The 19,694-nt window shown below is 37.6% G+C and overlaps 1 protein-coding gene across 2 annotated transcripts in view; it reads right to left on the bottom strand.

Moving 5' to 3' along the window:
* Positions 1 to 18,800, bottom strand: part of MTHFD2L (methylenetetrahydrofolate dehydrogenase (NADP+ dependent) 2 like) — a 98,968-nt gene extending 80,168 nt beyond the window's left edge. Inside the window, exons 1-3 of one of the 2 annotated variants that reach the window (XM_028506865.2) lie at positions 18,469 to 18,800; positions 4,251 to 4,435; positions 3,507 to 3,629 (exon numbers count right to left, since the gene is read on the bottom strand). In XM_028506865.2, coding sequence (XP_028362666.2) covers positions 3,507 to 3,629; positions 4,251 to 4,435; positions 18,469 to 18,746 — 586 coding nt within the window. In that variant the 5' untranslated portion in view covers positions 18,747 to 18,800. Of the gene's footprint in view, positions 1 to 3,506; positions 3,630 to 4,250; positions 4,436 to 15,340; positions 16,611 to 18,468 lie in introns of those variants that run through there. The other variant, XM_028506866.2, reaches the window with a different exon arrangement.
* Positions 18,801 to 19,694: the final 894 nt, after the last annotated feature.

Genomic DNA, 19,694 nt, shown 5'->3' with positions numbered 1-19,694 from the left:
ATAGAATCTTTAAAGTAAGTATGCATTCCTTTATGACTTTTTATGTTAATCAACTTTTTCTATTAACCAACGAACTACATGACCCAAATGAGTTGGAAAAAAGTCTATTTCAATCCTCCTTTCACAGTGAGAAAAAAAAAGTGATTCACCAGTTAAATAACAGTCCGTAAATTTTAAGGCTAGACTACAGACTCAGGCTGTATACATCCATTCAGCGATTTTCTGCCAGCAAACACGTTCCACTCTCTGCATGAGTACTCAAATAAGACACAGGCTGCTTCAGGAGGAACAGTGTATTTAATACCTGTCTTTACTCTCACTGTTATCATTTTTGAACCTTACCAAAAATAAATTATGAATAATAATAGAAATATCATTGTTGAGCATGGCAAACCCATAAAAATATCAGGTTACAAGGCTGGACAGAAGGGAGAACAGATAGAAGATTACCCAAACAATTCAGGTCCAGATGGCAGATACCTGCACTAGGAACTTGAATGTGCATGTTTGAGACATATGTGCTCATCAAGCTCAGAGAATCAGTGAATGTAGGTTAATAAAGGTTAAAAAGGTAAATTCTAGAATCAGACTGCCTGATTTTGGGTCCTGGTTCTACCACTTACTAGCAGGTAATGGACAATTCATTTAACCTCTGTGATTCAGTCTCCTCATCTATAAAATGAAGAAGATGAATCCTACTCATAAGGCTGTTTTGAAGCTAAAGTAAAATAATCCATATGAAGAAAACCTGCCACATGGTAGGAACGCATTATTCGCTAGCTAACATAATTGTCTAAAGTAATGCCACAGGGCACCAGCTCCAAGGACTCACATCCCAGTGCAATTACGCACCAGCTCTGTGACCTCAGGGAAAGTTACTTAGTCTCTCTGGGCCTCAAATCCCCCATCAGTAAAATGTGCGTAATAAAAGATCCAACTCCACAAGATTATTGTGAGGATTCAGTAAATTAATAAATGTAAAGTGCCCGAGACATAAATGTTTAATGTAATACATTTTAGCCACTGTTATTTTGTACATTATTGGCTTCAAGCTAGAGTGAAAATTGTCTCTTCTGAAAGCATCCAGATACATGTGACCGGCATGGTCCCTTTGGAAGTAGGCTGCTCACCCTCTAAAGTGAACCGGACTCAAGAAATTTCTTTTAGTATAGCTAGATCACCAGTGCCATCTAGTGGCACTGCCAACAAATTCACCAAGTGAGGAATACTGTCCACAAAGGGTTAACATTTCTACAGATATAAATATAATTTTTTAAGATAGACTAAATCTAATGTGGCTATTTGGAAATTTGTAACATTTTTTATATAACTTATTTTAATGTAGTACAAATTCAAATGGGGAAAACTTCATAAACTGCAAACTCTAAGATTGCTTGGCAAATACATTAGAAAGAAAAAGTTTGTTTTTCTTTTTGTCATGAGCCAAATAATTGGGTTTAAACTAGTGCCAAGATTTTTTGGACAGATTTGTGATGTTAGTAAACCCCTGATATTTTATAGACCTCAGTTTCCTATAATATAAAATTAAGGTGTTGAATATCTAGTTCTAAAAGTAAGATGAATTACTATAGCAGTTTTAATATGATGGATCTATGGTATGATCTGTCACAAGCATTTGTCTCAGGGAGAAACCCTGATGACTTGATAACTTCTAAGATCCTTTCCAACTATATGACTTTTTTTAAATGCAGCCATACTGGAATTAGAATTATATATATGAATTTTGAGTGTAATTCAATTGACACAAAAGTTATACTAAGATATTAAGTTATATTGTTAGAGAAATTAAAATATTAATACAATATGAATATCCCAGGCAGAATATCATACACCTTTATTTTTTGTAAGTCAAAACTTACAGAGAAACTCAAAACTGCACAAAACTACTGTAACCTATGCTATACCAGCAGTCTTTGCTTTGCTCAATTGAAAATTCACACATTTCAGAGTTACAACTAGTTGATAATACTAGCCCTCCAACACCACCATTCAAATGTCAGTCATCATGGTATGTTAACTGTGTCTCATCAAAGCACCTGGCTCCTTTGTCCATAACTCCCTGTGTAAAAACCAGACACAGCATCACAAGCAGTGACCAACATGTCACTTCTTTCAAAGTCCATCAATGATTCGTCACTACACATTTGTATTCCAGGCAAGCACAGACAGCAAACTGTATTGCTCCCATGTCTCCAGCTGATAAATTCACATGACGTTTCATCAAAGTGGATAATCCATAGAGGGAATTAGCATGCAAAGAGGAAAGTACAGCAAAAAGACAAGATGTGACGATGTTGCTGGAACTGAAATGCGATGGGAATAGATCTGCAAATGGTGACAGCTAAGCACAGACAAAACCTAGGCCAGCATGAAGTGAAAGGAGGAATTATGAATGTAAAAAACAAGCTAATGTCGCTTCAGTAGGATTGCATTGAATGGAAGTGGGTTGCACAAGAAATAGGTGACTGCTGACACTGTGCCCTTTGAGCAGTGGAGCTGGGCAGGCACAGGGTTTGAGAGAAGGGGAACTCACAGACATCAATGAGGAAAGTACTGTGACAAAAAACATGATCCAGAGAAAGTGACATCAGCATAAAACTTCACTTTGAAGAAACTCAGAGACATTTCACAACTTTGAAAGGACAAAGAACAAAATGAAGCTGATCCAAACTTAGAAGTATGCCAGTTCTGGTCACCAAGACACAGAAAAGATGCTTGCTCCATATCATGCTATATGATGAGAAGAAGGCAAGTTCTGTTCAAACTCCTATTGGCAAGTTTTTTGCAAAGAAATTAAATACTTTAATTCTCAATGTTTTACTATTTTAAATGACAGTGGACTGGATAAACATTAGTTTTGTTATTTATCCATTTCCTTATACATTTATGAACCATGATAAAGAAGTTTATAATGTTTAGAGAAAACATTTTAAAGGCCACAGAACAACCACTATTTTTGCCCTCGATTATCACTGTGCCTGGTTTCAGCTTACACAGTCGTTTTTATGGCCTTGCAGGACTGAGCAAAGCAAGCATTGCATGATCATCAATGTCTACAGTTTTCTCTCACCATGTGCAGTCACTGTAAGCATACGTAGTTCAGAAACTGTCACCTATTACACGCTAGCGTAATAGCTTGGTCCCTTCCGAACAGATGTTATAAATTACCTACAGGGTCATGACACAATGCTGAAAGATGCCATTTATCCTAACCAAACCAGTCGTATAAAAAAGCATTAATGTAACCAGAAACAGTGGAATTAAGAACAAACTGAGAGTAGCCAGAGGAGAGGTAGGAGGGGATAAAGGAGGGGAAAGGGGGAGGGGTTTTCAGGAACATGCATAAAGGACACATGGACAAAACCAAAGTGGGCAGGATCAAGGGTGGGAAGTGGGCATGGCTGGGGTGTGGGGTAGGGAATGGAGACAACTGTACTTGAACAACAATAAAAAATGTAAAATAATAATAATAAAGCATTAGATACCTGGCAGTGGCAACTGAACTAATATGCCACTGACTCGTGGGTCCAAGTTCAATTGATCAGTTATATCCAAAAGTTCTTCCTGGGAAACATCCTTGGGTTTTAGAATGACCTCACTGCAGATACCTAGAAGAAAACAAGTAGAGAAAGTCACCGACTAACAAAGATGTGTTGTCTTTTCATTAATGGTGTCTCACGTGGTGTGTAATTGGTTTTCTCTGCTCCCATCCCACAAGAAGGAAAGGCTCTTCTATAAAAATGACCCAAGCATCATCAGAAGGGATTTCTCAATTAGTAACCAATGTTATCTTGTGATTCACATGTGTTCTTTAGCCCAGTATCCTTGGTGGCAAATTGCACTTATCTGTGATAAACTGTTGAAGGTACTATTAGTGAATCTGAACAGTAAAGATACCAATAGCACCACCATCACTGCCAGGCCAGTGTGACAGAGTGAGCTGGCTGGATTTATTATCTGATTAAAGCAAATGTAATAACAACTGGATACTTTAAGTGTAAATTTTTCTTCTCACATCTCACATAGCATCTGAAATCACACTGAATTGATTCAATAAGAAATTTAAACAAAAGAAGAAATGAAGTTATACTTGGATAATTGAAAAATTGATCATCATAATAAATGCTATTCAAATAACACTTATTTGAAAATTATCATTCATAATTCTTATGCTTGGTAGTAAAACCAGAAAACATTATTAGTAACAAGTACAACTAACACATCCCCACCTACAGCAGAGGCGGCTCTGAGCTTCTTCCTGACATAGGTATGGCTGGCCGGGTTATCGCCCACTAAAACAATACTGAGGTGAGGTCTTCTGTTCCCGAGGGAAATCCAGGCCTCCACACCCTGCTGTATTTCCTTCTGGATTTGTTTGGCCATTTCAGTTCCTGAGATAACAATGGCATCATGTCTATGGAAAACAAAAGAATAAATATATACTAAAATGACAATAAGGAACATTCAACCACATAAATTTAAGATACAAGAGTGACCAAAACATCTATGATTCTCCAAGTGAGTATCCAAAATTTCATTTTTTCAAGCATGTTTGATACCGAATACTTCAGGTTCATAAATATATTTATAATTTTGTGAAAGATTCTAACTCTTCTTTTTAGATCTACATTATAATCTCCTATAGTACACATTTCTTTATAACTATTATATACATTTTTTACCAAAACACATGCTCAAGATCTGGACTATAATATTGGCTCTATTAAAAGCTCTGCTATTTTTTTTCAGAAGAGACAGATCAGCAGAGTCTAGGAAAAATGGGTGCCCACCTTCAAAGCCTTGTGCCATGTTGTATGTGACCCCACAGTCTTACAACCCTAAGACTAGTCTGTTAACTCTCAGCCACTGTATCCTGTACAAGCCCCTGAAGGCATGAACTCCACTTTACAACTCTCTTAACTCATTCAAGGGGAAACTGGATTCCACAGCCTTAGGACAACTCCAGGACAACAGCTGCCAGTCTTGCCATGCTTGTCACTGATTATTCTGGAGATCAGGTCAGTAAGCAGATGGCTCAGCTGTTACCCACACCATTTCTAATGGAAAAAATTTGCACAGAATATTACTTGCTGGCAGTTTATATAAGTACTTAAGAAGGTAAAGAAATGCTATGCTTTGATAGATGGCATAAATTTATCTCTAGACAGGCACAAAGAAATGCATTATGAGAAGGTTTGCTGGCACATCACGATGTCAAACTTAAGAGTGGTGAATTAGATTACCCGTACTGTGTGGTCATTTCTTAAAGGTACCTGACAAAGTATAAGATGGTTCCTTCTTCCTGCTGCCATGATGATTACACAAAATGCCAAATGCAGGTCAATGAATATTGTGAAGAAGAAGAAAAGGAGTAAGAAGTAGAAGAAGAAAAGAAGGAGGAAAGGAATATCTTATAGCACTTTAATCTTTTGTACCTGTACACTTTTTATTTTCTAATGAATGTGGCACCATGAATATCACCCAACACACAAAGTGCAAACTTGCTGCCTCCTCCAAGTAAGTCAGCTGCCTTCTCTAATAGGCTGGTGTACATACAGGTAGAACCAGATCAAGAATACTCCATTTCAGCAATCCACTGGGCTCATCCAGGTTCATATAATTTTTTTAAGTTCATACAATTTTGATGTAAATAATACTCTGCTAAGAAGTGATTCCAACATGTGGTCTGTGGATAGGTACCTTAAAATTGCCTGGGAAGCTTGCTGAACTTGCAGGTTCCCAGACCCCAAGACCACACCTACTATTCACAATCCTCAGGGGGTGACGTCTGGGAATCTGCATGCCTAGCAAGTTCCCACAGGTATTCTTGTGCATGATGGTGTTTGAAAACCATTTCTTTAGTCCAACACAAAAGTACGCCTTAAAAGTAATCATAACTGGATAAATAATTAACTGAGCAAAGAAACTGGTCAGACAATACAATTAAAATTAGACATTATAATTATAAGTAACCTGTACTTTTGATTCTAATTTTGTTGACTTTTCACTAAAATGTAATAGCTTTTAAGCATGGAAGTTCATGGAAAATTCAGTGTATCACTCTTGCCCCACCATCTTAAATTTATAACAGCTTTATTGAAGTATAGACACCGAATAAACTGCACACATTTAGAATGTGCAATTTGATGTTTCAATGTGTGTATGTACCTGGGAAACCATCACCATAACTCAGGAAATGAGCATATCCATCACCCCTAAAAGTTTCCTGGTGCCCCTTTGTAATCCCCCCCTTGCACAGGCCCCTGCCGGGCACACCCTCCACCACCCAGCAACCATCGATCTGCTTTCCGTCACCGTGATACTCTGCATCATCATGAATTTCATAAAAATTAAGTTATGAACTACACTTTCCTTTTTCTCTAGCTACTTTCACTCAGCATAACTAAGACTCATTAATGTTCTTGCACGCATCAATAGTTTATTTCTTTTTATGGCTGAGTAGTCTTCCATTACATAGAAATATTAAAATGTGTTCCTCTATTTAGTTGTTGATGGATATTTGGGTCATTTCCAGTTTGCGGTCATGACAAATAAAGCTGTTAGAAACATTCATGTACAACTCATTGTATACACATATGCTTTCACTTCTCTTGGACAAATAACCTTGAGTAGAATGGCTGAAACATAGGGTAGGTGTATGTTTAAATTTGAAGGAAACTGTCAGCCTCCTTACCAAAGTGGCTGTACTATTCTACATTTCTACAAGCAGTGTATGAGACTTCTAGTTGCTCCACACACCTGCCATCACTTGACATGGTCTGTCGTGTACATTTTAGTCAGATTAGTGTCTATTTGGTGGTATTTCATTGTGCTTCTAATTTGCATTCCCATAGTGAATAATATTAAACATCTTTCCATTTGCTTATTTACCCTCTGCCTACCCTCTTTGTTGAACTGTGTAATTCAGATTTTTGTCCATGGTTTAATAGGTTGCTTCCTTATTATAGAGGTTTTGAGAGTTCTTCATATATCCTAGATTCAAGCCCTATGTCAAGATATGTGGTTTGAAATATCTTCTGAGTTTGTGCTTTGCCTTTTCAAAAGTTGTCTCTGGAATGTCAGTTCTGAATTTTCCTGTACTTGAACCAATCTTATTTTTATGGATCATGCTTTTGTTGTTGAGTATAAGGAATCTTTGCCTAATTCAGGGTCAAAAAGGTTTTCTCTAGTGTTTCCTTCTAGAAGTTTTATGGGTTCAGGTTATACATTTATTTCTATGATTTAGTTCTAGTCATAGTCTGATGAGGGAATATTGTCTAATGCTTTTTCTTCATTTATTGATGATCATATACGATCCTATGGGTTTTCAGATTTAGTCCATTAATAGGGTCAATTAATTGATTGATTTTCAAATGTTAAACCAACCTTGCATTCCCGAGATAAACCTTACTTGGTCTTAATGTACCTATCCTTTCCAGGTATTGTGAATTTCATCTAAAATTTTGTTAATTTGTTGCATCTATGTGCGTGAGGTATCTGTCAGTAGTTTTCTTCCCTTGGAATGTCTTTGTATGGTGTTTGTATCAGGGTGATGGTGCCCTCATAGAATGAGTGAAGAAGTATTCCATTCTCTTCAAATTCCCAGCAGTGTTTCTGTGAGATTGGTATTCCTGAAGTGTCTGGTAGAATTCCCTTTGAAGACATTTGATCTTTGAGGTTTCTTTGTGGGAAGAACCTACAAAAACTAAAACTACAAATTTGTACAACTACAAATTTAAATTTTTTAATATAGGGGGCTATTCAGGTTATCCATTTTTCTTGAGTTTTAATAGTTCGTGTCTTTGTACATTCTAATATTTAGTACATAATTACAATGATAGATTAAATCATGTTAAAATAAAATACATTTACTTTTGAATTTAAATTTTATTTGTCAAGATAAAGTAACATTCCCAGCCATGGTACATTCCTGGGTTGCAGGCCATAACCCCCAGCAACCGCACATTGATGTTTCTCTCTCTCTCTCTCTCTCTCTCTCTCTCTCTCTCCCTCTCCCTCCCTTCCCTCTCTAAAAATAAATAAATAAAATATTAAAAAAAAAAAGATAAAGTAACAAACATTTTCCATTATTTCCTATGAATTTCTTGTGCTTGTTTTTATAATTAATATGTGGCCTTTTAGTATTAAGGTAACAAGGACCTCCTATAAGCAAATACTAAGGGCTGCAGATCAACAACTAATTTCAGTAAGGTTCATTTCTAAAAATAGTAAAAAATAAGTATTTACCATAAACTATATTGTGTCAGTAATATTCAGTTAGAGTAAAATACTCTATTATAGGAGCAGGTTTATATGCAAACATATTAGAATTCACTCTTATAGTAAAGAATATATTGGGTTGGCCAAAAAGTTTGCTTGTTTTTTTTCCATAAGATGGCTCTAGTAGTGCTTAGTTGTCTTCAACTTCACTTGAAACAATATTGTTAAATTGTATTGTGATAGTGGTCATATTGCACATTTTATGTGCATTTAAAAACTTACTAAAATTGAATTTTTATGTAGTCATTTTAATATTGAAGATGGAAGAAAATGTGCAACATTTTCAGCATATTATGGTTTATAATTTCAAGAAAGGTAAAAATACAGTTGAAACACACACAAAAAAATTTGTACAGTGTATGGAGGTGTTAGGTCAAAAAAAGATTTGTGTCAGTGTATGGAGTGTGTCAAAGTGGTTTTCTAAGTTTTGTGCTGGTGACTTCTCACTGTATGATGCTCCACAGTCAGGTAGACCAGTATTGGTATAAATGAAAAATGCCTTTTATTTTACAGAAAAAACTAAATGAACTTTTTGGCCAACCCAATACATTTATATTTTAAAACACAAAACCACCTGTGCACTCTATGACATATGAATAGCAACACTACTGCTGACATGGCTTATTAGTTGATTCTCTGTTAAATAGATTAATCTGTTCATAAATTGCTGTGAAACAAACCATCTCTGAAAATAATCCAGGATAATTACGGCCTAGACACATCAAAGCTGTGTGTCCCTGAGAACGTTAGAGACGACAATGGCATAGATGGATCCCTGGCTTACAAAGAGACAATGTGCAGATTAAATCTGACTGCACTCTGTACGTTGGGGTCTGAGAGAGTGACAGTGCTTCCCATATTGCACTGAAATGCTAACTATAGCTGACATGATATTGCCTGAATTAGCTGATGTTTATGGGCAGATATCCACAAGACTGCCACCCAATTGTGATAGGGACTTTGAGCATTTTCAGTAGCAGCTGGCCTATCCCATTGATTTCCTCAGTCACTGCAGAGCCTCAACAAGCCTGGAATTAGTACAGGCCCGATGAGAGGATGTCTGCATCGGTCCATATCCTGGAGAACTGGTAAACACACATTATGTAGCTCACATAGTCTTTAGTGCATAAGTAAAGGAGATTTTCAACATGCATATTTCTGAAAATGTTAAATATAACAATTCAAATATTCAGTTACAGAAGCATACAGAGTCTGAGTTCTGCCTGGCTGAAGTCTCCATTTCTGCCAATCCATTTCGATACTGCAGGCACTGAATTTCCAAATATATTCATGTCAATTCCCTGGTTAAATTCCTCACTACACGTCCATAATTTATCAATTTTGCAAACATGTATTAAGGACTTTCTACATAGAAGGCATTATCACCAGGAGCATAAACAGTGCACAAAACAAATTGCCTGATTTCATGGAAACCATCTGGTAAAGAAGACACAGCAAATTTTTTTTAAAAGCAAATATTTAATATACAATATCATGTGTGAAAAATGGAGGGACAGAAAGTATCTGGAGGCTGGAGTTGCCATTTTATACAGGTGGGTTAGGGTGTCATTCCTCTGATTAACCAAGTGACATCTCAGCATGAATGAAGGAAATGAGGGAACATTGTGTGGCTACATGGAGAAAAGAATCCCAGGCCAAAGAACGTGCATAGAAAGTACAAAGAACCTCGGGCAAGAGCGTGCCTGGCATGCTCAATGAATAGCAAGGCCAGTGTCTACAGTGGAAAGAATAAGTGGGCCACGGCGGAGCATGGAGTCAGAGAAGCAAGAATGTCAGATCACCTAAGACCCTTGAGGCCTTCAGACGAATGTTGGATTTTACTGTGAATAAGACAGGGACCATTAGGAGATTCTGAGGAGTGGCATGACCCAATGTTTATTATGCGATGATAACTGTTTAAAATGTGGAGGACAGTCTTTGGAAGCAAGGGGGATGTGGGGGAGCTTGTGTGGTACCCCAGGGAATAGCAGTGAGGGTGCTAAGCACTGATTCTAAAACTGAGGGTAGAGCCACTGAGATTTACTGAGATTGGGCGTTAAATGTGAGAAAAAGAACAGGAGTCAAATTAGACTAAAAAAGTTGACCTGAAAAACAAAGAACAGGGAGTTTTAACTCAAATCTGAATTTCCTGGAGCTTCAAGCCCATGCATGAGCTTTCTTTAGCTTCACTGCTAAGAACAAACAGTTCACCAAGTCCCACACTACACAGCTACATTTCAATGTATCAGCTGTGCCAGGCTGTTTCTGCATCTTCACATACACTATTTCCTTGACTTGAACCACCCTTCCTTCTCCTTCTCACCTCTCTCCGTCCCTTCCAAGTCTACTCCCCTTCACTTCCACATATTCCTCAAGTCTCAGCTCAGAAGGCACCCTGGAAATGTTCTCCAGCCCTTTCATCTGGGGAATGGCCTTTGCCATGAGCTCCCACAGCGCCCTGCTCTTTCACTTTTGTGGTATTTTAAGTCCTTGTTAAAAATACTGTCTCCCCAACTACACTCTAAGCTGGCAAAGGCAGCCAGTTTATATTTATTATGATATCTGTAACACCTAAAAGAGTGTGTGTACATTCTACATGTTTATTAATATTTGTGGAGTTATTGAAGAGTTAAATTGTTCATATCATTTTTAAAAATTATGCGGCCAAGAATTATAAAGAGCAATATGTGAAAATATTCACTGTACAAAGTCAACATATGAAATGAAAATTGTAGGTTCATCATTATAACTGTTAAAATATGCATGCAAATGGCTAAAGAGTTAAAAGAAATATGCAAAATAAAAAGGTGAAGTAGGTAGTATTCTGGATATTTATCTTCATATCTTAAAGTGTTTTTTTCAATGTTATCAAAATAGGTCTTCCTGAATTATATTAAAAGTGAATAAATGCAAAGTATCTATAAAACATACGAAAAGGAAAAATAATACAATTAATGTTACCAGCTTAATAAAGATTATTATAATCACTGAAATCATCTGTGTAACCTTCCCCTATTCAAAATCCTTATCCTCTCCTATAGTTAAACACTACCCTGAAATTTGGATTTATAATTGCATTGCCTTCCTTTATCATTTAATGTAATGTTTGTATTTTAAACATTAAAGATATAGTATATGAACATATGCTGAGAATCGGGTGTGTTAAAAATTAATATTCACATAATTTACAAAAATTAAATATATACAAAATAAAAATTTTAGTCTTAATGTGTAAGAATATAAATTAATTACCCTTTAAAATGTTAATTTAGAAAATAGTTTTGACTACAACTCTTCTATAGAACCACTCATATATTTGTTAGTGAATAAATATTCTAAATAATGGTTATTTTCATTACTTTAATGCCTTTTTAGCCTTAAAAAGTGTGCTGGTTTAACTAAAAAAACCAGTCACACTGCCATTAAATATACATCAAAAGTGCAGTGAGGTTGTCGCCTCGGATATCTTCCACACAATGCACCCTATCATTACTTGCTCACGTGACATTTCCTGAAAAGGCTGAAACACTGCAAGTGAGCCCCAAAGAGGCAGGACAAGGAGCTCTCCCTTTCCATATGTTATTCTCCCCACATTGCTGGGCTAGCACTAAATGTGGGTTCTTTGGTAGCAATAAATCTCAAGAGTCAGAGAGAGCAGTACCAGTGAGCAGCCAATGAGGTGCTAATTATTTACCCCAAGCCAGAAGTCCTGAGTGTCACACCTGATGCACCAGATTCGGCAAGTTACTTAACTGTTTTCAAAGGCATGTAATTTCCTCATCTATATAATGGGAATAGTCTCTATTGACTTTACATAAAAGGGTTGGACTAAGAGATGATTGGCTGATTCGCAAAAGTGGCTCTCTCCCCCAGCTGTTATAGATGGAGACATAGTCAGATAACCAGGAGCAATTTGGGGCCAGAGAAAGTCAACAGCATTTCGTGTTGTTTCTATGAGTTCGTTTATTTACTTATACTTCCCAAAAAATAAACAGTAACTATCCCAATCTATGGTTATTATAACTAAAGTGTTTCAATAAAGCAAGTAGTAAACAGGAATAAAAATTACAACTTTTCTTATGTATCAAAATACTCCTTTGCAAAATAGTAAAATACCAAATTCTACAAGATTAACAATGTATTCAATTTGAATACTTGGCGTCTTGCTTCTGTTTCTAGGTTTCAATCCTGTTTTCAACCACAACTTTAGAGCTGCAAGTGTTTTATGAGAACTGTTTTATGAAAAATCCTAATACAGTCATTAGCAAGTCCAATTTTTCTTCCATCCTAACTAGTTTAACTGCTTTGTATCTCGGGGCACAACTTGAAGATTTTGAGTTAGAACTAACAATATAATACAAATTAAACCCCAGGGAACTAAGGAAAATTACATATGGGATAAAACCAATCACTAGTACTAGGGAGCCTTTCACAGTAAATGAACACTTAAGAATATTAAGTTTCTTCCCTTTTAAAGATTTTATTTTTTTATTTATTTTTAGAGAGGGAAGGGAGGGAGATAGAGAGAGAGAGAAACATCAATGTGCAGTTGCTGGGGGTTATGGCCTGCAACCCAGGAATGTACCCTGGCTGGGAATCAAACCTGGGACACTTTGGTTTGCAGCCTGTGCTCAATCCACTGAGCTATGCCAGCCAGAGCCAAAGTTTCTTCCCTTTTAAAAAACATTTCATTGCACATCAAAAATACGCCTCAAAGTAATTTTATCAGAAATTATACTTTTGTAAGGCAATAAAAAGTAAAGCAAGTTCTTCTCATTATGTATGATTCTTTGTTATTCAATTTTGTAACTTAACTTTTTCAGAACCTGTAAATTAGACCATACCAAAACAACACTCAGCTTTTTCAGAATCTTAGATGCTAAGCTTTGTGCCACGAGAACCTTGGACAGTCTGCTTAATCCTATGGGCACTTCTCACAGCAGTCTTGTTAAATGTTTAATATAAAATACACAGGTTTATAAGGAAATCAGTTTTACTGAAACACTGTTATCAAATACCTTTAAAAAAGATCATTAAATACCAGGATCTAGCAGCAGGTCTAATAACTACCATAGTATCAAAGCAGTGACTCATGTGTATGAGGTTTTGAGATCTCTGCATCAACTCTGTGACATTAAAATATCTGTGGTTTTTATTGGCAATCTCACAGGTACTGCTAATATTACTATGGTTTGTTGTCAACATTCACAATTAAAGAAAATGCTAAATCTATTAGAGATTAATGACCTCCCATCTAAACTTATGAATCCTCTAAATTCTATGCATGAAGTCTGGGTTAAAAAACACCTTGCATTAAGGGAATCTAACAATTTAATTTTTAATATTTATATGTAAATGTATCTTTCTTGATTCATCAAAGTTCTACCAAATATAATGTTTTCAAAAAGAGGAAGAGTGATAATGGTGTCAAAAATCATAAATTGCTTGTAGAGCAAAGCCCTGGGTAGATCATGCATGTTTAAGCCCTGTCTTTACTATTTACTTATTGTGTTAACTTGGAAAAATTATTTCTCTAAACCTCAATTTCCCATTGTGTTAAACACAATGGGAACAGCAACAGCGCCTGCTTCCCTCAGTTGTGGTGGGGATGAAAGGATATACTGTATGTGAAAACTCTCAGCCAAGTGCTTAGCAGGGTAACAGTTCATTAAATATGAGTAAGAATTCATTTTTCAACAGCACAACTGGATTAAAGGAAGATGATATTCCTTGAAGAATTACTCATAACTAGCCAAAAGGGGAAGTGGGGGTCATCTATTTTAAAGTATATATTTGCCCCCACTTTAGAATTATGAATTTCTGGATAGTCTTTTAGGTCCTAGGCACATTCATAACGAGAGTAATTATACCTAGGCAGAATTCAGATCATTAAGTGAACAAACCTGGGCAGTATGATATGTTGACAAGATGACCTGAATCTGAGGCTAAATTATTTCATATGTTCCCAGGACTAGACAATGAACCACAGCAAAATGACTAGGTGAAGTTATAGCCAACTGACTTAATGTAATATGACGCAGCCAATAAAACATTAACCAGAACAATGGCAACACAGAAAATGCTTATGATTAATATTAAGTGGAGCAGCTGGATAAGCCTTCTTGGATAATATTCAACCCTGAGTTCTTTGAAACTAATTCGATTTGAATTGTATTTGGTTCTGATCATGATGTTTTCTATCTTTTAGAGGGGTTTTTTTTTTTTTGCTTTAAAGTGAACTTAATAGCCAATCTTATTACTAATTAATAATTTATCCCACTCATTGACAGTTCAAATTTCATGCTTCTATGTCTTTAAAACTCCCTCCACAACTTTATCATCCCTAAGCCAAAATATTTTCAAAAATCTTCACTGAACTCCATGCAATTCCATGAGTATGTGACCATGGAAGATTATTACTGTTTTTATTATCCCATCAAGGTATTGACATGAAAAGATAACATCAAAGCATTTGAAAAACAAAGATTCAAGTCATTAAAGAAACTGCTAATTACTAAACCCATGACTAACAAAATCTGAGACTAATATTAATCTGTTTATCATCTATTAATCCATTTTAATCAGAGAACTTAATTTTGGACACATTACAATCAGAGCGCTTTACCTCTAACAGCTGGGACACAGACACAAAAATAAGATATGAGGCACTAGATGGTAAAACATTTAAGTTCTAAATTGAAAATGGCATAAGAATGCTGAGAAAACAAAACTGTAGTCTGATACCTACCACAGCTCATTTTCATTAGAACAGGTAAGGCATTAAGAAGGGAAAACCACACTATCATATTTGCCAACAAAGCAAAATGTGATTTTGAGAAACTGCTTCTGCTAATCATTTGGACTAACTCTATATTGGTTGAATTCAGTCTCTGGGAAATCAACTTCAGTAATGTCCCTAAATAAAGTCTAGGTCCTTCAGCCTTACAAGAGGATAAAAGGATCTCTAATGAAGTAATTCTTCTACAAAGATAGAAACATTGAGTACTAGAGGGGAGAATCTGAAGAAAAATGAACAGGCTTAGTGATAAAATTTGGTTTTTAATTATTAAATTCAATTACCTATATTATAAGACATTACTATTTAAACAACATAAACCAGTGCCTTTTACTAAGTCTAAAAATGTAAGATTTTAAAAAAAATGTCAGTCTAGCTGCAGAAATTATAGAGCCATTGGCAGTGAGACATAAAGAAAGGTGAGGCTTCCATAGAAGGCTGTAGGCCAACATACAAAATTTTACAAACGCTCAAATAACTCATAGCAGAAGGGAAAAAATTCTGCCAAATTCATGACTTTAGGGATCACTGAGCACAAAATAAACATGGAACAAACATGTGGAATACACACTGAGTTACTGCAAACGAGTCCGGGGGGATGGCCTAAGGCAGGGTTTGGGAAGCCCCTGCTGCAGGACACCTGCAGACCTGCTAGGAGCCTGATATCAGTTAAGAGGTCTGTGTGTGAGCCACCCCCCCCCCGCCCCGCAAAGGGGATGGTTCCTGCCTGGCTCCATTGTACTACACGGAAAAGCACAGGGCTGGACTCATACCACGTTTATAACTCACAGACACTTTGATCTGTAAACTCCTCGCACGGCAAGGCAAAAGAGGAAAAATTTAGTTACTGAAATTTTTAATTTTTAACTTTTGGGCTGTTTAGGTAATTCATTTTAAGAAACAATAAGCTGCAACTAATAGAAGAACTTATTTAGTTGACATTAGCATGTTTTCTTTGAATTAATAAGATCTAATTTCTGAGGAGTAAATAGGAAAAACTCACTGCAAATCTTAAAGACCATTGAGAAAAAAGTTATTAAATGATACTTCAAGATTTTATAACCTTCAAATTGTCAAACATTATTACTTGAAATTTCACTTGTCAAAAAAAAACTCCACTAAAATATTATTTACATGTTCCATGATTACAGGTATCTAATTAGTTAAAAATATGAAAAAATAATCAAAAATACATTTTCATCATTCATTTAAGCCTGCATGTAGCTCAGAAACTTGTAATAAATCTATTAGTTTAAAACATTCAGTATCTTTGGGTAAAGAGTTTATCATACTCAGAGACAATTTTCAGTAAGAATAACTTACTGAAAAAGTTATTCTTACTGAAAATAAGCCAATAGGAATGATGTCGGATTTAAATCACATTCGCAATGAAGAACTAGACAACTAATGTGTTGCTATACTATGTTAAAAAAATGATGACTGCGGATGGGGACCAGTGGGGAGGCAGACAGTGGCGACCTCTGGAAGATGGCATCTCTTCTCTCTGCTGGTCCTAGAAGAGAAAAGAGACACCAATAAGCATCAACACACTGTCCGGATTCCTCCCCACCAGAGACCCACCAGTTCACAGGGGTTTCTCAACCTTACAGCCATCCTCACCTTTATATATGGTATTCAGTGCCAAGGGGCTATCAAAAACACCACCCTAGTCTAACTTAATTAGTGGTGCCTTAAAAAAATTAAAACAATCAAAAGTATTATCTATATGTACAGAATTATAATCTGCATCAAATGAGGCTGAAGGCAGCTAGATCGAAAAGTACCAGTTATCTATTTTAAGAATAGCTTTCCAAAATTTCTGCACTCAACTATTTTAAGTTATAAAGAGACGATTAAACATAATTTTTAAATATCTGATTTATCCACGTGGAAGGGGCACATCCACGACAAATCAACTGGCTACAACCAAATCCTTGGGCTGTTACTGTTGTGACTCTCATTTATTGTGTGAGGAGAGGACGGATGATGGGGTTCACATCAAGATGACAAAGATAAATTAATCAACTTACACACTTTGAAAAAAGTTATCTTCACCCTGGAAAGAAGCCCTAAAACAACACAAATTTTAAAAAAACTAAATAAATAGCTGAAATAACTATAGTAGGTAATTCCTTCTATTTTGCAGTACCAATAATAGAATTCTACAGAATCTCCTTTTCCTAGGTAATAAAGTTGATAATTCCAAACCAACTGGCAAATTCTCCCCGACAGCACGCGAGCTTACACTACCAGAACTCTAACAGTTACTTTCTCACATATTCTTGTAGAAGGCCTAGCCACTAAAAACGTCATCCCAAGTAAACCCTATGGGAAATAATTTTTATTTCAATTACTCAAGGCTAAGGTAAAATGCATACAATGGGGAGTTAATCAATTTAAATTCAATAAGCAGTAGCTATATTTCCACATTACTGTCCATTACTTTCTATTGTGCTGCGTATTGCAGATACAAAAAGATTAGACACCATCTCTGGCCAAGTAAAACGGCAGTGAAAGCACATTACTGGAAGCCCTGAAAGTCTGGAAACAGAATCTCTTCTGAACTCACTGGCTTTGGGTCAAGGGAATATATTTTTAGCTTATTAGGTTTGAGTTTGCAAGTACGCCCAAGTCAGTAACTGAAGGGTAAACTTCTGAGGCACCCTCGTGAAGAGGAGTTAGAACCGCACTGTTCCGTATTTCCAATGCACTAGTCAACAACGAGGTACAAACACAGGCAGCTAATACAAGATTCATCACTTCAATTTTAGGCTGAAGAGGTTCGGTAGTGCCACATAGAAAAAGACCGAGAAATCAAGACTAATGTCTGATTTTATAAAATCATTAAGAATTTCAGAGCTGGAAAAGATCTCACTCAGTATTACCACCAACAAAGGAATTTAGCCATTCAAATGTTAATAAATCATCTGAAACAACGCCCACTCCTTTGTTTACGAATCACAGTAACAGATGAAAAAAAAATGTGTGAAACAAGTAGACCACGAGTTTTTATGGCACTTTTCCCGAGGGACTCAAATATCTTCATAAATCACTCAACTGCACCAACTTCGAAGAAGGAACATTTTGGACCCGGAGCCCAGGGCCCAGCACGTCCAGGTTGCCCGACTCCGGGCCAACAGGACCCGCCTGCGTGGTCCACTAGGCCGAGCTCGGAGCCGAGGGAGGCCTCGCCCCCGCCGCACCCAACCGCACCCTGCCGCGCCGCGGAGCTACCCTGGAGCCTTGAACTTCACTCGCCCAGGCGCAGCTCGCGCCGAGAGATCGCATCCCCGCCGCCCCTCCCACAGGCATTGGCTTCACACCCCGAGCACCCAGATCCAAGGAGACTAAGCGTCCGATAGACCTCATACCTCACTCCGCTGCTCTGAAAGCCCCGGAACGTGGGGCCAGCCGCCCCCTGGGCCCCCACGAGCCACGCTGCGCCCCCGCCCAGCCCCGGGACTCGGCCCAGGTAGCTGCGGAGCATTGAGAAAGTGCGTGCGGGAACTGCCATGGCCGAGAACTGCAGACTTCTGGACGGAGGCTCACCTCGCGCCGCTCGGGTCCTGGCAGCTGCAGGCTGGGTTCCGCCCCTACCAGGCCTGGCGGGAGGGCAGGTCCCGCGAGCAGCCGGTTTCCGGAGCGCCATGCAGGGGCGGGGTCAGGAGCGGAGCTCCCTACACGGGCAGGGGCGGGGCTGAAGGAACCGTGGGACCGGCTGGAGTCCAGGCCTGCGTGCAGGACGTCGTTTGCATGGGCAGTTGCACCTGGAAGAATAGTGGCTTGGAGTGTGGTTTGGCGACTTGGCTTCTCGACACGCCACAGATATCCCCAAACGGAGGACACTGGCAAGGCGGCTAAACCAATCAATTCAAGCATCACGCCCTCTTTCTCCCAAGCTAGAGCTCCCAACCAGCAGCCTCTGGAAGGACACGTGGAATTTGATTTAAAGCAGGAAGGACTTTACTTGTTCTTTTGTTTCTCACCCCTGAGCACGACCTTTGGACACCTTGGGAGCTGGACAAAGAAACAACAGTGTGTGTGGAAGGAAGAAAGGGGCCTGGCAGAACAAACCCTTGACTTTAAGGTTTCTGTATCATTTCCACTTTTCGAAGAAAAAATTGCCCAATGCCTATGATTGTCCAGAGTCTATAATCGAGTTAACAGAGCCAAACCTGTGTTATGTGGTGAATTCGCAGTAAGAAAGCAAAATATCCCTTTGAAAAAGTAAAAATCAGAGTAGCCATTTGTTACACGGGGACATGTTAAAAGATAAACTGAGCCATGTTAAAAATGTTATGTCTTTACTTAAGCAAATGTCTATTCGAATGTCTATTCGAATCAGGCAGCATCCAATGTAGCAGATAAAAAAGAGCTATGCAAAATAAAATTCTTATATAGGCAAAAGGGAACAGGTACAAGGAAATTATACTGCCAAAAAAGTATTGCAGTTACTTTCCTTTAGGGGGTGGTGAGGGTCTATCAAGCAGATTACCTAAGTAGTGCTGATTAAGCAATTCGTGATTGACTAGTTTAAGAGTCCAATTCTGGTAGAGATGAAATGTAGTTAAGTCTTTGGTGACATGAGGCTTAGCAT

The sequence above is a fragment of the Phyllostomus discolor genome, chromosome 1, assembly GCF_004126475.2.
Source record: "Phyllostomus discolor isolate MPI-MPIP mPhyDis1 chromosome 1, mPhyDis1.pri.v3, whole genome shotgun sequence".
Classification (NCBI taxonomy): domain Eukaryota; kingdom Metazoa; phylum Chordata; class Mammalia; order Chiroptera; family Phyllostomidae; genus Phyllostomus; species Phyllostomus discolor.
This window is presented reverse-complemented; position numbering and strand designations above follow the sequence as displayed.